We start from the raw sequence: 16983 nt of genomic DNA on the forward strand, positions 1-16983 counted from the left end.
CATATTGTCTATCTGGCGTGAACTCCAGGTCATTCTTCAGCAGGTATTCGTCCATGTCCTGAGTCCGGCTGATGTGCTTCGCCCTCGATGGCCCTGCTGTAATATCTTCTTTGTCTGCCGATTGATAGCCAAAGGGGACTATATGTATTTCGTTCTTGACTTGGGCCATGTCTACAGGACATATCTAAAAGTAGATCGGCTGTGATTTCGGTCGATCATCCCTGTAAGGTGAATCTCCCCTGGTCCGCGACATGTAGTACTTAGATAGTGCATAGCACGCGTCAGGCACTGAATCTGGTAGAGGATCATCGTGCATTGAGTTACTTTGCGTGTCCGCCAGAGAGCTTATGTGGATAAACTTGTGTCCACCCTACCAATCAAGGGGTGCGCCATGATCTGGAGATATGTGCAGGTGATGGCCCATCACGCAAAAAGATGCTGAAATGGAGGTTTGGAGCACTGCTGGGGGCACGCGGTGTTTATGGAAATGTATCTTCCGAAAAGCACGAGTACTCATTGGACGGCGCCGTGATCAGGCAAGGAAACCTCTATAAGACCAGGAAAGTTGAAGGAAGCCAGTCCAAGGTAATGGGTGTATAGTGAGGAATGCGTGCGCAGCATTCCAATTAGCTGATGGGGATCGATCCATATTCTACGTGGCCAGTGCAGTGGAACGGATGCAAGGGACAAGCAGATGACGAGTGATCTGCAGAAGGCATTCCCTACCAGTGTATTGCGGAAATTCTGGAGACAGCAACGGTACTTTATGCGCTTGAATTGATCCCCCGGAGCTTTTTTGTACTTCATCGGCTGCCTGATATACCCGGTGCGTCTGCCTGTTTCAGAGTGTGGCAAGATCAAATTAGCATCAGCTGGTGGTGTCGTCAGCTTAGTGGCTGGCGACAGCTGGGATGGTCAATCTGCAGATCGAGAGGCGGAAGGTTCAATATAATCTTCAAGGTGGTTTCAGTTCCCCTGCTGCTTGTCGTAGAGATGGATGCGTCACAGATGTCCCTCGCAGGCAACTAATGTGGAGTAGACGCATAATTTTGATGCCCTAGCTCTTGAAGTTGGGGTATAGGAAGGTCATAGTGAGCAAGTGAGCCATTGCCAGCAGCAAGAGCTAGGGGTATAAGTGCAATAACCTGTTCAAATTACTTGTGCAGCTCGATCTGTAAATTCCAAATGCACCAGAGCACACCTCTACAACATCGTCGTCTCCTAGGGAGCGTGGGAGGTTGTATTGCAGGCCATAAGTGGGTATCACGTTGGACGACCGTCATCGATTAGGAAAGAGCACTGGCTGAACCAGACCAGTAGATGTATAGAGTAGCAACAAGCAACCACGCGAGTCTAGCGTGTCCAAGGAAGACCCATTAACAAAAATGACCCTGTGGAATGTTGATGACATCCTAACGGGGCAACTGGCCGGGGCTGGTTCAGCACCCCACATCGGGCAAGCATGAGGGCGATCCCCCCTGAGTTCACCGCCCACCCTTCCCCCCGCCGGTTCTGCCGGACCCCGCAGAAGCAGCAGCTGCAGGACATGTCCTCGAACTCAACAGTCAACACACATCTTCTTAGCCATTCTCCATTATCAGTTACCACTTCTCTCACCGACAGCATGCCCCCTCACGAAGGACTGGTCCACCCCAAAGAATACGATATCAAGGACAGCAATGTGGAACTAATCGGTTCCGACCTTGACCACCGTGTCAAGTACAACTCCGCCGCTACCGAGCCCGCTTGGAACAACGGATCTATCGGCCAGGAGCCGGGTCTGTTCGTGTGGAGGATCGAGAACTTCGAGGTTATACCATGGCCCAAGGAACGTACGGGAGAGTTCTACAATGGAGACAGCTACATCGTGCTGCACTCGTACAAGGTGGGGGACAAGCTGGGTCATGACATCTTCTTCTGGCTGGGCAGTAAGACCACCCAGGATGAAGCCGGTACAGCCGCTTACAAGACGGTCGAGCTGGATGAATTCCTGCATGGCACCGCGACACAGCATCGCGAGATTGAACAGGAGCCATCCGAGGAATTCTTGGGTCTGTTCCGGCACATCTCCATCCGGTCGGGCGGCGTGCGGTCTGGATTCCACCACGTCGAGCCTGAAGCACCCAAGGATATCCTCACCTTGCTTCGCGTGTTCAAGCATCCTTCTGTAGGTCGCTCGATTATTGTGCACGAGGTGGAGCCCACCTGGGAAAGCCTCGACGAGAATGATGTGTTCGTGCTGGACAAGGGTGATAAGATCTGGGTCTGGCAGGGCAAGAACTGCAGCCCCATGGAGAAGGCCAAAGCTGCGCAGGTGGTCAATGACATGACTCTTGCTAAGCACATTGATGTCGAGGTTCTGTCGCAGCTCGAGTCGCGCTCCAGGGTCATTGTGGACTTGCTGGGAGGCAAGGAGGCCGACCCATCCACATTCCAGGCTCCGCGACCGGGGCGTTTCGCCAAACGCACGGACGACGGCGGCGATGTGCGGTCACGCAAGCTCTTTAGACTGAGCGACTCGTCCGGCACACTCACTTTCGACCTGGTCAAAGACGGCCAGCGTGTGAGCAAGTCCGACTTGGTTGGAAACGACATCTTTCTCTACGATGTTGGCAGTCGGCTGTGGGTCTGGCAAGGCTCCGAGGCCAGCCAGCGCGAGAAAGCGCTGTGGCTCAAGGTTGCCCAGCACTACGTCCGTCAGCTGCAGAACCAGCTCCCAGAGGCACACTACATCCCGATCGCCAAGGTCGTGGAGGGCTATGAGAGCCCGGCATTCATGAGAGCCATCGAGGCCTAGGTATGTGCTTAGGCCAAATTTGTGTAATTTATATATGTGTGCAACAAGCATCGATGACCCCAGACACAGTTACTGGAGCGGCAGGTTCCATACAGTCACAGTCTATTGTCTAGGGTAGTATATACCATCAAAGGTCCAGTACCTTGGATGCATCGAAAATGATTCATTGAACATCAGTCAGAGAAATGTAAAGACCATGTTATGTGTATCGTGATCTAATCGAAGCGGATTGTCGGTTGCCTCGATGATAACTCGATGGCAGTGAACTAAAACATGCTTTCTTCTCTCTCACACGAAGCATGTCTATGCAGCTTCGACACGTCCATAATATCCGAAATCCAAACAGCTGACTCCAAACTCCAAATTGTGCCCGCCAGAAAGCCCCGTTCATATATCCTCGTTTCTCTCAATACCATCCCAGCCCTACGTTCAGATATTAGCACATACCAATTAAGAGATCAACAGCTGACATACCTTATCTTCACAATCTACCATCTCCCTCTTCCTCCCCCACCAAATCCCCCTCTCCCACCAGGGGGTCCAAAGCCACCGCCTCTTCGACCACCAAAGCCACCGCCAGGAGGACCGTGGGGTCGTCCGTAGGAATGCATCGGCATGCCCCCGCCACCACCGTAGTGCGGGCGCGGGGGAGGGTAGCCGTAGCCACCGCCCATGCCCATACTGGGGTATCTCCGCCGGTTGCGGCCCATGAGGGACATGCAGAGGCCCATTGTAGTATTCTTGTAGATTTATTTACGATGCAAGGATTGTAATAATATCAGGAATATGGTTCAGAATAATTGAAAAAGTACTGTGTCTGTCAGACTATGTCTGCTGAAGTGAAAAGACCCAGGTGTCGAAGTAGGTAGGGCAAGGGATAAATACAGGCGTTGTCAGTCATGGCGTCATTCATCGGCCGTGACGTAGTACTGCCCCTTCTCCGACTACAACCTTAACTTTGCAACCCCAAGGAACAAGCTAAATTCGTATATTATCTTCTCCGAGTAGATCTCTTGGCTGTCGTAATTTGTCCAGTTCGTCATTGAGATGGAGGAAATTGACAATCTGTCGGATCTGAGAGGAGCGGGCAAGGAATCTTGGATGTTCTGATGAAATATAGACATGGCCTGATGGGGGTCTCTCTGAGCCAGTGGTAGATACCCTGCTGTCAAATCAGGTACCCAATCTGTCGACAATCTATCCTATAAGCGTCTCCAATCCATTATCGATCATCACGTCAATCCAATGGACATGCAATGAACTACTCAACAATAACCGGTCCGCCCGAGCCCAGGTTTCTCTCACAAGCCTACATGCCCGCCGCACTGTATCTAACCCCATATAAGTCGCCAACTTGTCGAGTCTAGAATCGACAAATAACCGCCAGAACTGTATATCAAATTGTCCACGTGTTGAAGTAGACACCGGCACACCTTCAGGCAATACTTCCATGTCAACATCCAGATCTTCAATCCGCTGAAACTGAAGCGTACTCCCCGCTATCACAAGAATCGGCATCTGAATTGCCCTCGTTCCAGATGTTTCGGGTAACTTGGCGATCAGCGTGAGAATCGCGATGGCCAGAGTATTCAGATGTTGTTTTTGAGTGTCGTGATCCAACTCCCGTTGGTCCCGGCGCAGCAACTCAGGAAATGTTCGACACAGCTCGAGCATAATCGATAGTTCATAGGCTCTTGCTAGGAATCGGAAATGGAGGATTGGAGTAGATGGATCGCCTGTACTTTGGAACTGATCCTGACGGGGAAATCTGTATTGGCATATTAACTCTTCTAGATGCTTGCCTTGCGATAGCAGTTCGTGTCGGTCTTTTGGTGTCCGTTGCGAGGAAGCTGTTGCCCGCCGTAGATGGTGCGCTTGTCGCGCGAGGGAGCCGATTCTGGACAGATAGATGAAGAGTTTGGGAGACATCCCGCTCCAGGGATGGATAAATGACATGCTGCATTCGTCGTCACGGAAGGGTAGGAGGTAGTCTGTCGTGTCTGTGCTGTTGTCTACGACAAAAGACATCAAGGCTTCCCAGTAAGCTAAAGCTCCGACGAAGAAGTGTCGAGGGCGCGGGTCATCTGGTCCCAGCAAACAGGAGTCTGGGGAAGGCTCAGAGTGGCGTTCGCAATATAACGACTTGAAAATAGCCCTTGCCGCTTCGAGGTGCTGCGTTCCAGGTGAGGATGGATCATTCCATGACTAGTAGCACTCGAAAATTAGTGGAGGTTCTATTAGCAGCAAGAGTACACATACTGAAGTCTTTCCGATCATAGTAAGTCCAAGAAGTAAGACAGTCGTAAATGCAGTGTTCTTTGGGGAGAGTAAAGCCTTATCGTGTGAGTCTGACGGTGACTGTTTGTCCAGAGCGTCGAGTTCAGCAGCAAGTTTTGAAAGCGCTGCTGTGTGGTGGCTTGCAGCCAGTTTACTCATCTCACGCTGTTGCTGCGAGAGATGTGCAGCCGATATGGATAGAACGCAGGCGTCGATCACGGGGTGCTCATTTGAGAGCCGTATGACCCATTCTCGCAAGGGATTCGTTGGGGAATCATAAGCGGAAAGGATACGGCATGTGTCAGAAAAATAGTATGCTCGCAACTTCGTAGACGAATCAGCTAGTCGTGATACTATCCCAGCGTCATGTTGTTTCCCCGGGGTGCTTTCGGCGTCGGAGGTCTGCAATGTAAGTGCTGGACGGCTGCCTGCGGTTGAATGATCGGGCTTTTCTGTACTTTCACCATATACGTCTGATGTCTTGCATTCCTTGATGGTCTTAGTAGAGGAATGGCTACGCTCAAGAGGAGGTTGCAGATCGCTCAGCAAAGCAAGACGTAGCTTCTCCGCTGGCTCAGTGAACCAACCCATAAGAGGTTCATTATGTGATGAGGACTCTGATTGTTCCAGATTATGTGAAGCCAGATCCTTCGCTTCGTGCTTGACCGACCATTTGACATCCTTGCGATACCCCGGGCAGTCGTATCCTCTCCGAGAACAAGCCACGCAAGAAGGCTTAGTTTCGTCACATTTGATTCGCTGTGATATTTAGTGTTCTGACGTTGACATGAGAATCGCCGACTACTAGTAACTAGCTTACACGCTGCTTACACCGTGCGCACCCCGCTTTAATTTATGTTAGTGGCTTGTATATTTAGGGTGTTAGTATTAGGACTACGTACCTCGAGATTTGACTGCTCTTCTTGATTGAGCCAGTTCTTGGCGTTTCATATTGCCCCATTACAGCCATGAGGGTTTCACGCACGCAGAAGGAAGGATGAGAAGGCGCGTCAATGTCCGTTACAGGATGCTTGCAGCTGGCCACTCATGAGCTTAGGTGTTTAAGAATTGCAATGGTACTGACAAAATTCCAAGAATAAGGTTCAGTGGCAATGAACCTGCACAGTGCATAAGGTGGTATGTTGTGTTTCTGGCTTAGGTAAACGTTTGTGAATGATGGAATCTGTCTTTGTGCATTATGCCTTATGTGCTAATTGGCAGTCGTAATCCACCACGGCACTTGAGTTGTGTCATTCTGCCCCCTTTTCGACCAATCGCACTTTTGCGCCGGAAATGGTTTAGCGTCAGACGATCCGGAACAGAAGGTACTCGACTCTCGGAACTATACATGTCAATCGACTGCCGATTTGTAAACCGGAGTCAATTCCGGCATGATGGAGATGGCGTGATATCCAGGTACCTATGGCTAAGCATATTAAGGAAACACTTTCCAGAAGGCATCACTTACGTGATTACCAATCCTAATGAGCAAGATTATGTATATAAGTGCGGGATGAAGGCCGTCACATCCTTATAATATCTGCAGAACAGTGGAAAACTTTCAGCAGGATACTTCGATACTACCAACCCTACAAAGCACTACAAAGCCCAATAAATATCACAGCAAGATGGCCTCCCCGCTAAAGAACGTGGTAATCGTTGGAGTAAGTGATCCAGCTCAATCCCTCCTTATCCTTCAACATTAACATACGATCTCTCTCAGGCCGGAGGTAACCTCGGCTCTCATGTCCTAAAAGCCTTCCTCTCATCCAAAGCCTTCAACATCAGCGCACTCACCAGAGAGTCATCTACCAGCACCTTCCCCGACGGCCTTCAAGTCATCAAATCAGACTACAGCCACGACTCGCTCGTCTCCGCATTCAAGGGCCAAGATGCCGTGATCAGCATCGTAGGCAACGCAGGTCTTGCATTCCAGCAGAAACTCATCGACGCTGCCGTCGATGCAGGAGTGAAACGATTCATCCCCAGTGAATTCGGCAACAACACCGCCGACGACCGCGTCCGGGCTCTCGCACCGCTTCTCGACGGCAAGAAAGCCAACGTCGATTATCTCAAGGAGAGACAGGATCGGCTAACTTGGACTGCGCTCATCACGGGACCCTTTTTCGATGCGGTAAGTAGATCTACAGCACACACATATAATACCTATCATTTGCTACGTCCCATTCATGAAGGTATGCTAAGAAGGTACCACAACAGGGTGTCAAGAACGGCTTTCTAGGCTTCAACCTCCAATCCCACGAAGCAACCATCTACGACGACGGCACCAACCCGGCCTCCGTGACCACCCTCGCTCAAATCGGCCGTGCTCTCGTTGCTGTTTTGCAGAACCCGGAGGTTACCCAGAACCAATACGTCTACGTCGAGTCATTCACCATCACTCAGAAGCAGATTCTCGGTGCTCTGGAAAAAGCCACTGGCAAGGACTGGAAGGTCACTGATATTGCCCTGAAGCCGGTTATCGAAGAAAGTACCGAGCGGCTCAAGGGTGGGGACTTTACTGCCGTGAGAGTTTTACTCTTGGCGGCTGGGTTGGCGAGGTTCCCGGATGGCCCGTATGGAGATTGGTCACGGGTGCCCGGGGGATCGTGGAATGAGAGGTTGGGGCTTGAAAAGGAGAATTTCGATGAGGTTGTGGGGTCGCTTGTCAATTAGGGTGACATGGATGATGTTTCTTGTTGTACTGTATAACAGTACCAAGTGCTTGGAACAAGCAATAAATCTTTGATTAGATAAATATAGATATCAAGTATGGTATCTGAACTCCACCTCGCCATCACCTGTCTTCACTCGTCGCGTGTCTTCCTTCTCACCCGCCAGTATGTCCTCTTTCATCTTATTCTCCCGTCTCAGGTACATTGCATGAAGCGCGACAATTATCTGCGACACCACCAACGCCCCCAACGAGAACGCATTCCCAAGTACATACGGCGACGTGCGGTATACCTGCCCCGCTACGATACCGGCACAATTGCCCACCGTCTGCTGCAGACCGATGGCAAGTGCACGCCGGTACTGCGGCGCCACGTTGACGTTCAGCCAGGCGACGTTCAGACCGACACCTGTGTAGACAGCCACACCGCAGAGGTAGGTTGCGAAGTATTTCACGGGGTCGCTGGAGACAGTCAGGAGGAGGATGTAGCCGACTATGCCGAAAATATTGGTGACTAGGATGAACTGTCCATGATGTCAGCACACTCCTTAGTCCCTAGTAAACTGATGGTAAGCGGGAAAGAAGATACATACGATTGAAAATCTCCCAAAACGATCCGCACAAAACGCAACAGCGATAAAGACAATCGCAGCCCAAATATACACCGGCACCGTGAGCACATTACTCATAAGACTATTATACCCCAGACTCCCCAAGATAGTCGGGAGGAAGGTACTAAACCCATAGAGAAGAATGTCCTGACAGAACTGGGTGAGGGCCGAGAACATGAGCTTGGGATCACGCAGAGCAATGCGCATCTCCTCCCAGCTGAAGTGCTCACTGCCCATGTACTTCCGGCGTTGTTCGTTGCGCACGCGCATCATGTACTTCTCTTCGTCGGTGAGGAAGTAGGCGTTGCTGGGGTCGTTGGGGAGACCGAACCAGATTAGGACGGCGCAGACTAGACTGAAGATTCCTTCGATGATGTAGACCCATCTTGATCCTTTCATTAGCATTGGGAATGGTATGGCAGAGAATGATGAGGAAGGGGAGTTAGGTTTACCTCCAGCCGGCTTTGCCGCCTATACCATCCATGTGCAGCAATGCATAGGCGAGGAGACCGCCCACGGCACCGGAGATGGCAGCACAGCTCATTAGGTACGAGACGCGCTTTGCCTGTTCCTCTCGACGGTACACCATGGTCAAGTACAGGTTCAGACAGGGGAAGAGACCGGCTTCGCAGCCTCCGAGGATCAATCGTGTTGCATAGAGCGAGGCAACATTGTGAATGAACCCCGTGAACACGGTAGTGATGGACCAGATGATACATAGACCGGTCAGGATATTCCGCGGGGTGAGCTTCTTCATTGCTACCGCCCACGGTGCTTCCAAGAGCACGTAGGTGGCATAGAAGATAGACACGGCAGTGGAGTACTCGCTGTCGGAGGCGTGGATGTCTTCAGGCATGCCAGCTACCTTCACATTACCTGGATGATCATTAGCAAGCTGCACCAACGTGGTGTATATGAATTGGGGGGTATTCACCGATATTACTGCGGTCAAGGAAACACGACAGGTAGGTCAGCATGATGATGGGCACAAAAGCCATATCGAGCTTTATGAGAAGCTTCTTCTCCTTCGCTGGATCGAGCACGACATCGTCAATGTCGCCAATGGCAGTCTCTTCAGGAGACGCCTGCTCGAATGGTTTCTCGACCGACTTGCGCTCAAGAACGGGATCCATCCGATCGGTAGTCATGATGGATGAAGTGAGCTGTGAAACCCAGAAGAAAGTGGGGGAAGAGGGAGGATGAAGAAAGCGTCAAACGCGGAAGATCTGGGGTTAAGAACCATGGACCAGACCCTTCAGGGTAGCACCTGAAGGCGGCAACGGATCGATAACACGGCCATTAAACCGGGAAGCTATCTATCGTGAGGGGCGAGTAGCATTACGCTCCACAGGGTCACCCATCGGGCCGATGGACTGATAAGCAAAGTTAAGATTGTCCGGGAGGATATCATCTGGCATACGCTCATTGGTGAAATCGCGGACTAAAGCGACCAACCCTTATCACGCTGGTGGAGCACCAACACGTTTATCCCCGGATATCGGAGCCCACCTGCCGATAGAGACACAAGTATGGGGTAGATACAAAACAATTGATAGGCTATCAGGTCTATCGGTCGAGAGGTTATTGATTATATATGCTAACTCAATGTCGAAGTTACTGCACAGTAGGTACATATGACAAGAATTCATGCAGCAATCCAAATGACCGTCACTACCCAGACACCGGAAACCCTAAGCAGCCAGAAAACCCGGCTTCTGGCCCGCCAAAATACCATCACCAACACAGCCGGCTACTCCGGGACCAACCTGCAAGCCAACCTCCTCATTCTGCCCGAGAAATACAGCCAGGACTTCCATAACCTCTGCCTCCGCAACCCCGTAGCCTGCCCACTGTTAGGGATCAGCAGCATCCCGGGAAACCCCCACAAAATCTCCCCAACACCATGCATCCGTAACAGCGACTTTGACATCCGCACCGACTGTCCTGCATACCGAGTGTACAAGCACGGGAAATGCATCGCGGCCAACAAACGTGATCTTCTGGACCTATGGTCTACGAATGATGACGAACAACAAAGTTCAGAGAACTACACAGCCTTCCTCCTAGGCTGCTCCTACAGCTTCGAAGCGGCTCTCTGCAATGCCACCCCGCCCCTAACCCCAAGACACCAAGTAACCAACACCCTCGTGCCAATGTATCGCACCTCTCTGCCTCTCTCGCCTGCAGGGATCTTCACCAACACAACATGTACCGTGTCGATGCGCCCATACCACGAATCAGAGGTCGAGCGGGTGCGGGACATCACGCGCCCGTATCTGGCCACGCACGGGGAGCCGATTGCTTGGGGCTGGGATGCGGTGAAGCGCTTGGGCATTCGGGATATTCATGATCCGGATTTTGGGGATAAGGTTGAGTTTGGGGAGGGGGAGGTGCCTGTCTTTTGGGTATGCAAGATATACTTTCTTATTCTTCTTTTTGTTTACTCCCTTGCGTTTTGATGAAGTGTATGTGGAGTATGCTAATGCGGGATCATGGTTAGGCGTGTGGAGTGACGCCACAGATGGCGGTCGAGGCAGCCGGGGAGAAGATTGATGGGTTGGTGTTTGCGCATGAGCCGGGACATATGCTGGTTACGGATTGGGTGGTGGAGGATCTGGAGAGGTTGAAGGAGGGGATCGCGGCTTTCCGAGCAAAGATCTGATGGTACTAGACATACACTATAGAAAGACTCGTTATGAAGCGAATAGCGTCGTGGATACTAGAACAATGCTTTACATTGAAAGATGCATTAAAAACAATCCTTCATCACACTTGACAACTCCTCCCCATAATCGTACCGCTGCCACCCGGCATCAAATCCCTCGGGCGCCATGCCCATAATCTGCGTCTCGAGATTCCCCACCGCTTCGAACCACTCCATTAGCTCGCGCGTCATCTGCGCCCCGTCCAGCGGTGACTGCTCCTGCGTGCCTGTTGACTGGCTCGGTGCGACCTCCACCACGTTGCCAAGGTCCCCTCTCTCCGCTGGCACTGCAGCGCCTCCTCTCCACTCGGGCTCTGGTTGACTCTGCACCGGCCGATGCATGAGCTGTGGACCCAGCTTCCTTAAGCTTCGAATCGACTTCCACAACCGCTGCGAAATATACGACCTCGTCGAGAAGCCTTTGATCAGCTCCAGGGCCATGTAAAACTCTTCCTTGCAAATGGTACTAAAGTGGGTAGGAGCCTGCGTAACAGCCAGAAAGACCACCGCGACAGCAGACACCAGAAACCAGTTAAAGGTCACCTGCTGCAAGCGATAGATGTCCGTCGTCTCGTTCAGATTGGTGATGAATCGGATCGACTCCTTGGCCAACTCTACCACGGTCTGTGACTCTGCAGGATACTTGGCGATATGTGCCGCTGAGTGCAGCACAGGTCGATGGATCAGCATGCGCAGCTGATTCGCCCTCAAATACAGCAGAGACCGCAAGCGACGCAAGCTCCGTGGCTCCTCGTGGACGTTATCCGAGTTAATGCTCAACACGGGCGGGATGTCTGCCGTCCATCGCTGGACTTGCCAATCGAGGTAATTCATCTCCTCCTTCTTGATCTCATTGGTGTTGTTGAAGGCCGAAATGAACTTCCACACTTTCGCTGCAATTCGACTATAGCGAATCATGACACGCAGGTAGGGCGTTTTTTCCTCCGGCTCAGGTAGCCACGGGTCAATGTCGCTGTCCTCAAGGGAGAAGGGCATGCCGGTGCCGAAGCTCCAGCGGATGTCGAGAATGTAAATCAACCAGAAGAGTCGGAGGACGCGGTCTTTGCCTGCCTTGGCTATGGATGGCTGGCTGAGGGTTTCGCGGCGGTGAAGGCCTCGTTCGAGACACATGCGCTCAACGATACCGATGGTGCGCCAGGCGAGGGTTTCTTCGTCGATTTGGAAGTAGAAGATGGCCTACAACTATTCAGACACATTTCTGAATATAGGGCATGGGTGTACTCACCACCAACGTTAAGAAAATGATGTTCTTGATCCCCGCTACTCCCCAGACAAAGTTATCCGCCACTTCTCGGACACTCTCGAACAAGCTCAGAGCCAGGGCACTGCTTCCCGCTGCCTCGGCCGTAAGCGCACAAGCAAACACCAGGCGCAGAATATGCACAGCGGTGCTATCCAACTGCTCTTCGTTGCCCTGGACAACGGGTACCCGGGGCCACGACTCTGTCCCGTACAACAACTCCACCTGATGCAGGAGCTGCGATAAGTCTAGCACAGGATACATAACTCCCATTTCTTCCTCGTACACGCGACACAGCCGCAACGCTTCACTTTTCCCGATGGTCCACAGTGGATCACCGGACGGATGATGGCGCGTGCGTGGCGGCGACGCAGCCACAGCCATAGGGATCACCTGAGAAGGGGCCGTATCGGCCTCGTCGCCATCAACATCGCCGTCTTCAGCATCCGCGACATCGGGATGTTCTTCGACGATTCCGCGACGCTGGAGGCTGGATTTCGCTAGGTCCAGACTGTACGCGGAGGTGGTTGGGCCTTGAAAGACGGATTCTTTTTCCTTGATGGAGGAGTGCCGCCGGAAGGGTCGCTGAGATGCTACGTCCGACCGCGGCAGTGCTGTTGCTGTTGAGACGAGGGTGTTTTGCGTCAAGGCGTGCACAGCTGTGGTGAGAGAGGTGATTTGCTCTTGCATAGCTGCCATTTGAGTCAGGAGACGGTCGAGAGTTTCACTGGTTCATGTTAATCATGTTTCTTGTCTACATCTCTCTTAAGGTCTCGTACTGGTTCTCTCCGCTGGTCTCTGTTCGCGGCGGCGACTCGTACACACAGTCGATGCGCTGGCGACCACATCGCTGACAGGGGGACTGCCCATTGCATTTGATTTTGCGACGCTTGCATTCATTACTAGAGAGTAGGTTAGATGCGATCGATGGATGCTTTCGAGTAGCTAAGGGGGAGCAGCAGTACCAAGCTTTGGCGATGTATTTGCGACGGCGTTTGCGCGGTCGGGCCTCGTCCCGATCGCCGAGATCGTCGTCTGGCGGTCGCTCCCACGACTCGAGGGGATGGCTGTCCATGTTGCGGCAGTGCCCTGGTGGGTAGGTATCCAGAAGACAACGACGAGACTGTCTTGGAAGGGAAGCAAGAATGCAGAGTCGAAAAGATGGAGGAACGATGCTGAGAAGCAGCGAATCCAGCGATGCATCATTGGATGGGCGGCGGTGAAGGAGCGCCGATCGGCCACCACGGCGGGGTTCCGCAGTCTAGTTCGCAGCCATTGCTTTAGTACGAGAATCTCTCGGGTTGTTATTCGTCAATGGAGATGATGGCTGACAGGCTACAGTGGGACATGATGCAGTTCCTCGGCTGAAGGTGGGTTCAATGGGTTGCTTTGCTCGCTACGTGTCCTTCGTAACAGAGTTGCACCGTGTCACCCCTTGCAGGTGGGATTCTAATGCCACGGAGAAAGTTTGTAGATAAATCGATAGATAGAGAGAAAAGATAGGTCACAGGTCAAGGCAGCATTCTACTATGTATATATACATCCAGAATCATAAAAAAATATCGTCAACTAGGGAACCCTTTACAAATCTTTGGTCCGCTCATCGCTTTCCACAATCCACTGCTGCAGCTTCACCGGATCCCTCGGCTTAAAGCCCACCTTGAATGGCTTGGGCTCCGTCGTCAATCCCGTAGGGATCTCATTGCACTCCAGTGCATCCAGGATAGGCCGATCCGCCAGATCGCGGGACGGGTGCATGGTGAATGCGGTGATCAACCGAATGTAAGCCGTGAAGAGCTCGCGGTTGGCCAGATGAGAACCGGCACACATGCGCGAACCAGCGCCGTAGCCATAGTGCGGCGTGCCAGAACCCTCACCGACATCCAGATAGCGCTCAGGAATGAACTTTTCCGGCATCTTGAAATGGTCTTCGTCGTAGTCGGCGGCCCAGGCGTTCTGATGGGGTTAGCAGTCGCGTAGTGATAGGGGAAGGTAGTGTCCAAACTCACCATGAAGAAGGTCGTTCCGGCAGGAATAGTCGCGCCGTTGTACTCGATATCCTTGGTGCTCTCACGGGGCAGGCAGATGGGAATGACCGTCCAGAAGCGGAGAGTCTCGCGGACCAGCGCGCTCACGTAGGGCACCTTCTCCTCCACCAGACATTTCTCCCACGCATCTCCATTGGGGTAGACCTTCATGATTTCATCGTAAGCCTTTTGCTGGATCCGCTGGCCGTCCTCGGATGCCAGATAAGCGATGCCCATGACCAGGTTTCCAGGGACAGTGTCCAGTCCGGCAGAGACCATGGTGACGCAGATGGATTTGATCTCGGCTGGTAGGTGTTAACAGATACTCTAGTCGGGGGGAAACAGTGGGACTATTCACCTTCGTTCAGCTTGGCCTCAGGGTCCTTCAGAATGTTACCGGTGATGCATGGCTTGTCAGTGCCCTTGGCAATACGGTCCTTGAGAATCTCCAGCAAATAGCTCAGATACTTGTCGCGGCGCTCGCGGAACTCCTGTGCCTCACGGTTCTGCTTGGGGAAAATACGAAGCAGAGGGATGTAGTCCTGCCAGTTGTTGCTGGTACTGCGGAAGTTGGCGACACCACGCTCGACATTAACAATCTCATGCAGCAGCTCATCGTTGACATTGCCTTCGATACGGAATCCGTAGTTGAGAGTAAGACTGGTGTTGAGGGCGAAGCGCTGGAAGTAAGCCTTGGGGTTGATATCGCGGGTGCCGTTCTGGCTGTCCTTGAACAATTCCTTGATACTGGCAGTGCATTCGAGGTCGATAATGGGCATGTAGGATTGCACGGCAGGGCGGTTCAGCGCGGTGGCGGCCGCCTTGCGACGACGCTTGCAGGATTCATCCCAGGGCGAGGTACCGATGGTGAAGCCCTGCGAGGAAGATACGACGCTGTGGAAGGTGTGGAAGGTGGGACGGGAGATCAGGGCAGACTGGTCTTTGATCCAGAGCTGGCGGACAGAGTCGAAGCTGTTGGCGAAGACGACGCGCTGGAAAGAAGCAAGGAAAGGGCGGGTCAGGAACAGGAACCGTTTAAATCAATCAAATCTCCGATCGCATATTTCACGTACCTTGTTGCCCATACGGACTTGGAACACAGGGCCAAATGACTTGGCCCATTTCCGGGCGACGATGGCATGTTGAGTGCCCAGCTGGAGGAGATTGCCAAAGAGGGGCACACCGGGGATTTCGGGGATGCCCTTAATCTTGGGCACATCGGTGCGGTTCATGTAGCGCACCAGGAAGTAGACCACCGCCGCAGCGGCGATAAGAATCGTCTGGATAGCCATGATTGTGGTGTAGACGATGTGATATGGATTCTTCAATTTCAGGGAAGAATGCGAGCGATGCGAACCCTTTATAAGTATGCTGACCGCAATGCAGCTGTCCTCGGCTGGTGATGGTGGATACGATATCTGGAGGACAGCCACCCGCCGTCATTCCTACGGCTCCATTTCCGGCCGAGCAACATGTCCAAGCTTTGGCTGGTCCAGTCTGATAGTCTGGGCGCACTTTACCTTTCACTTTCCCCGCACTACCGCTCCAATCTTTGGCAATCGGCGGCCCGACATTGGCTTTCCACTCATGGCCCCAGTGCGGCATTTCGGAATGTCCTTCCGCACTGCGGTTGGCTGCGGAACCCTCCCTCCCGTAGTTGTTGTCTCCTGCAGCCGAGAGATGATGATCTTCGCCTTCGCTGGCTCGGAACGATAGGATGAAAATAGATTGCAGAGTCCAGTATTTACATCGAGCGCTGTCTATTGTTACGTAAATGCGTCGGTACCATCTCTGCAGCCATATCGGCAAAATATATATAGTATCGTTGTACTCTGCACCTCTGAGGATCCATTCATCCCAAAATATATTCCCGCACTTAGTTTAGTTCTAAGACACTTCACAATATGATGATTACTACTTATTTTGGTACTTGACTTGATACTACTAGTAGTACCATCGATTCAAAGCAAGGATGCCTTGATTTACCTCAGCTGTAAGGAATGATCTGGATTGGAGTGTCATGTTCTACTCAGGGTCTGCCAATGCAACTATGTAAATCCTGAGGTCTACCCTAACTGTTTTCAGATAAACAGTCCTACCAAGACCTAACCGGAAAGCCATGAACAACAGAAAGAGGAGTCGAAGCGAAAAGAAAAAGACACTCTAGAAATTTCTTCACAATTCTCCCTGCACTGCTGCATCATCTACCACTCTGAAACGTTTATGCCCTTTTCACATTTTGTTATTCAAGGCCGACGTGGCCGCCGAGGTGCGCCAGGATGATAGTAAGGGTTCGGTGCAAGATACGCGCCTCCAGCATTCTGTTCAATGATATTTCCGTACGTCTTGATATCATCTTCGGAGAACGCCCAGCTGTTTCCGTTCTTCATGGTATGAGAGGGGAGGGCCTACATCACTTAGCTCAATCACACTGACACAAGATGAAGTGGGACTTACCCGATCCCATTTGTCATGGTACACATGATAATCGCGAGACCATGCGGAAATGTATTCCAAATAATCGAGACACATCTAGTGTCTCTCTCCGTAGCCATCCGCACTTCCCCCATCGCCATAGAACCAGTATAGACGCTCATGGTTGATGAGAATCGCCCACTTGCCCATGGTTCTA

The 16983-nt window shown here is 52.1% G+C and overlaps 9 protein-coding genes across 9 annotated transcripts; 3 read left to right on the forward strand and 6 right to left on the reverse strand.

Annotated features, from left to right (window-relative positions):
* Window positions 1-1546: 1546 nt before the first annotated feature.
* Window positions 1547-2797, forward strand: AKAW2_70069S (gelsolin family protein; the record flags this gene model as incomplete). The annotated part of the gene is made up of 1 exon (XM_041682609.1): window positions 1547-2797. One exon carries the CDS (start codon window positions 1547-1549, stop codon window positions 2795-2797), a length of 1251 nt encoding a protein of 416 aa, XP_041546953.1.
* Window positions 2798-3285: 488 nt separating this feature from the next.
* Window positions 3286-3528, reverse strand: AKAW2_70070A (uncharacterized protein; the record flags this gene model as incomplete). Its single annotated transcript, XM_041682610.1, has 1 exon — window positions 3286-3528. One exon carries the CDS (start codon window positions 3526-3528, stop codon window positions 3286-3288), a length of 243 nt encoding a protein of 80 aa, XP_041546954.1.
* A 466-nt stretch (window positions 3529-3994) lies between these two features.
* On the reverse strand, window positions 3995-6025 carry AKAW2_70071A (Zn(II)2Cys6 transcription factor; the record flags this gene model as incomplete). Its single annotated transcript, XM_041682612.1, has 4 exons — window positions 3995-5002; window positions 5057-5833; window positions 5895-5920; window positions 5977-6025. The coding sequence occupies 4 exons, from the start codon at window positions 6023-6025 to the stop codon at window positions 3995-3997; spliced, it is 1860 nt and encodes a 619-aa protein (XP_041546955.1).
* Window positions 6026-6702: 677 nt separating this feature from the next.
* AKAW2_70072S (aromatic alcohol reductase) lies at window positions 6703-7750 on the forward strand (the record flags this gene model as incomplete). Its single annotated transcript, XM_041682613.1, has 3 exons — window positions 6703-6738; window positions 6798-7208; window positions 7295-7750. 3 exons carry the CDS (start codon window positions 6703-6705, stop codon window positions 7748-7750), a joined length of 903 nt encoding a protein of 300 aa, XP_041546956.1.
* A 90-nt stretch (window positions 7751-7840) lies between these two features.
* On the reverse strand, window positions 7841-9507 carry AKAW2_70073A (allantoate permease family MFS transporter; the record flags this gene model as incomplete). The annotated part of the gene is made up of 4 exons (XM_041682614.1): window positions 7841-8272; window positions 8342-8744; window positions 8812-9235; window positions 9294-9507. 4 exons carry the CDS (start codon window positions 9505-9507, stop codon window positions 7841-7843), a joined length of 1473 nt encoding a protein of 490 aa, XP_041546957.1.
* A 486-nt stretch (window positions 9508-9993) lies between these two features.
* Window positions 9994-11021, forward strand: AKAW2_70074S (DUF1445 domain protein; the record flags this gene model as incomplete). The annotated part of the gene is made up of 2 exons (XM_041682615.1): window positions 9994-10764; window positions 10860-11021. The coding sequence occupies 2 exons, from the start codon at window positions 9994-9996 to the stop codon at window positions 11019-11021; spliced, it is 933 nt and encodes a 310-aa protein (XP_041546958.1).
* An 87-nt stretch (window positions 11022-11108) lies between these two features.
* On the reverse strand, window positions 11109-13399 carry AKAW2_70075A (putative C6 transcription factor; the record flags this gene model as incomplete). Its single annotated transcript, XM_041682616.1, has 4 exons — window positions 11109-12260; window positions 12310-13051; window positions 13104-13226; window positions 13290-13399. The coding sequence occupies 4 exons, from the start codon at window positions 13397-13399 to the stop codon at window positions 11109-11111; spliced, it is 2127 nt and encodes a 708-aa protein (XP_041546959.1).
* Window positions 13400-13905: 506 nt separating this feature from the next.
* Window positions 13906-15643, reverse strand: AKAW2_70076A (cytochrome P450; the record flags this gene model as incomplete). The annotated part of the gene is made up of 4 exons (XM_041682617.1): window positions 13906-14280; window positions 14334-14656; window positions 14710-15343; window positions 15425-15643. 4 exons carry the CDS (start codon window positions 15641-15643, stop codon window positions 13906-13908), a joined length of 1551 nt encoding a protein of 516 aa, XP_041546960.1.
* A 954-nt stretch (window positions 15644-16597) lies between these two features.
* On the reverse strand, window positions 16598-16883 carry AKAW2_70077A (uncharacterized protein; the record flags this gene model as incomplete). Its single annotated transcript, XM_041682618.1, has 2 exons — window positions 16598-16759; window positions 16809-16883. The coding sequence occupies 2 exons, from the start codon at window positions 16881-16883 to the stop codon at window positions 16598-16600; spliced, it is 237 nt and encodes a 78-aa protein (XP_041546961.1).
* Between the last annotated feature and the right edge of the window lie 100 nt (window positions 16884-16983).

This window comes from Aspergillus luchuensis, chromosome 7 (assembly GCF_016861625.1).
Source record: "Aspergillus luchuensis IFO 4308 DNA, chromosome 7, nearly complete sequence".
Lineage (NCBI taxonomy): Eukaryota > Fungi > Ascomycota > Eurotiomycetes > Eurotiales > Aspergillaceae > Aspergillus > Aspergillus luchuensis.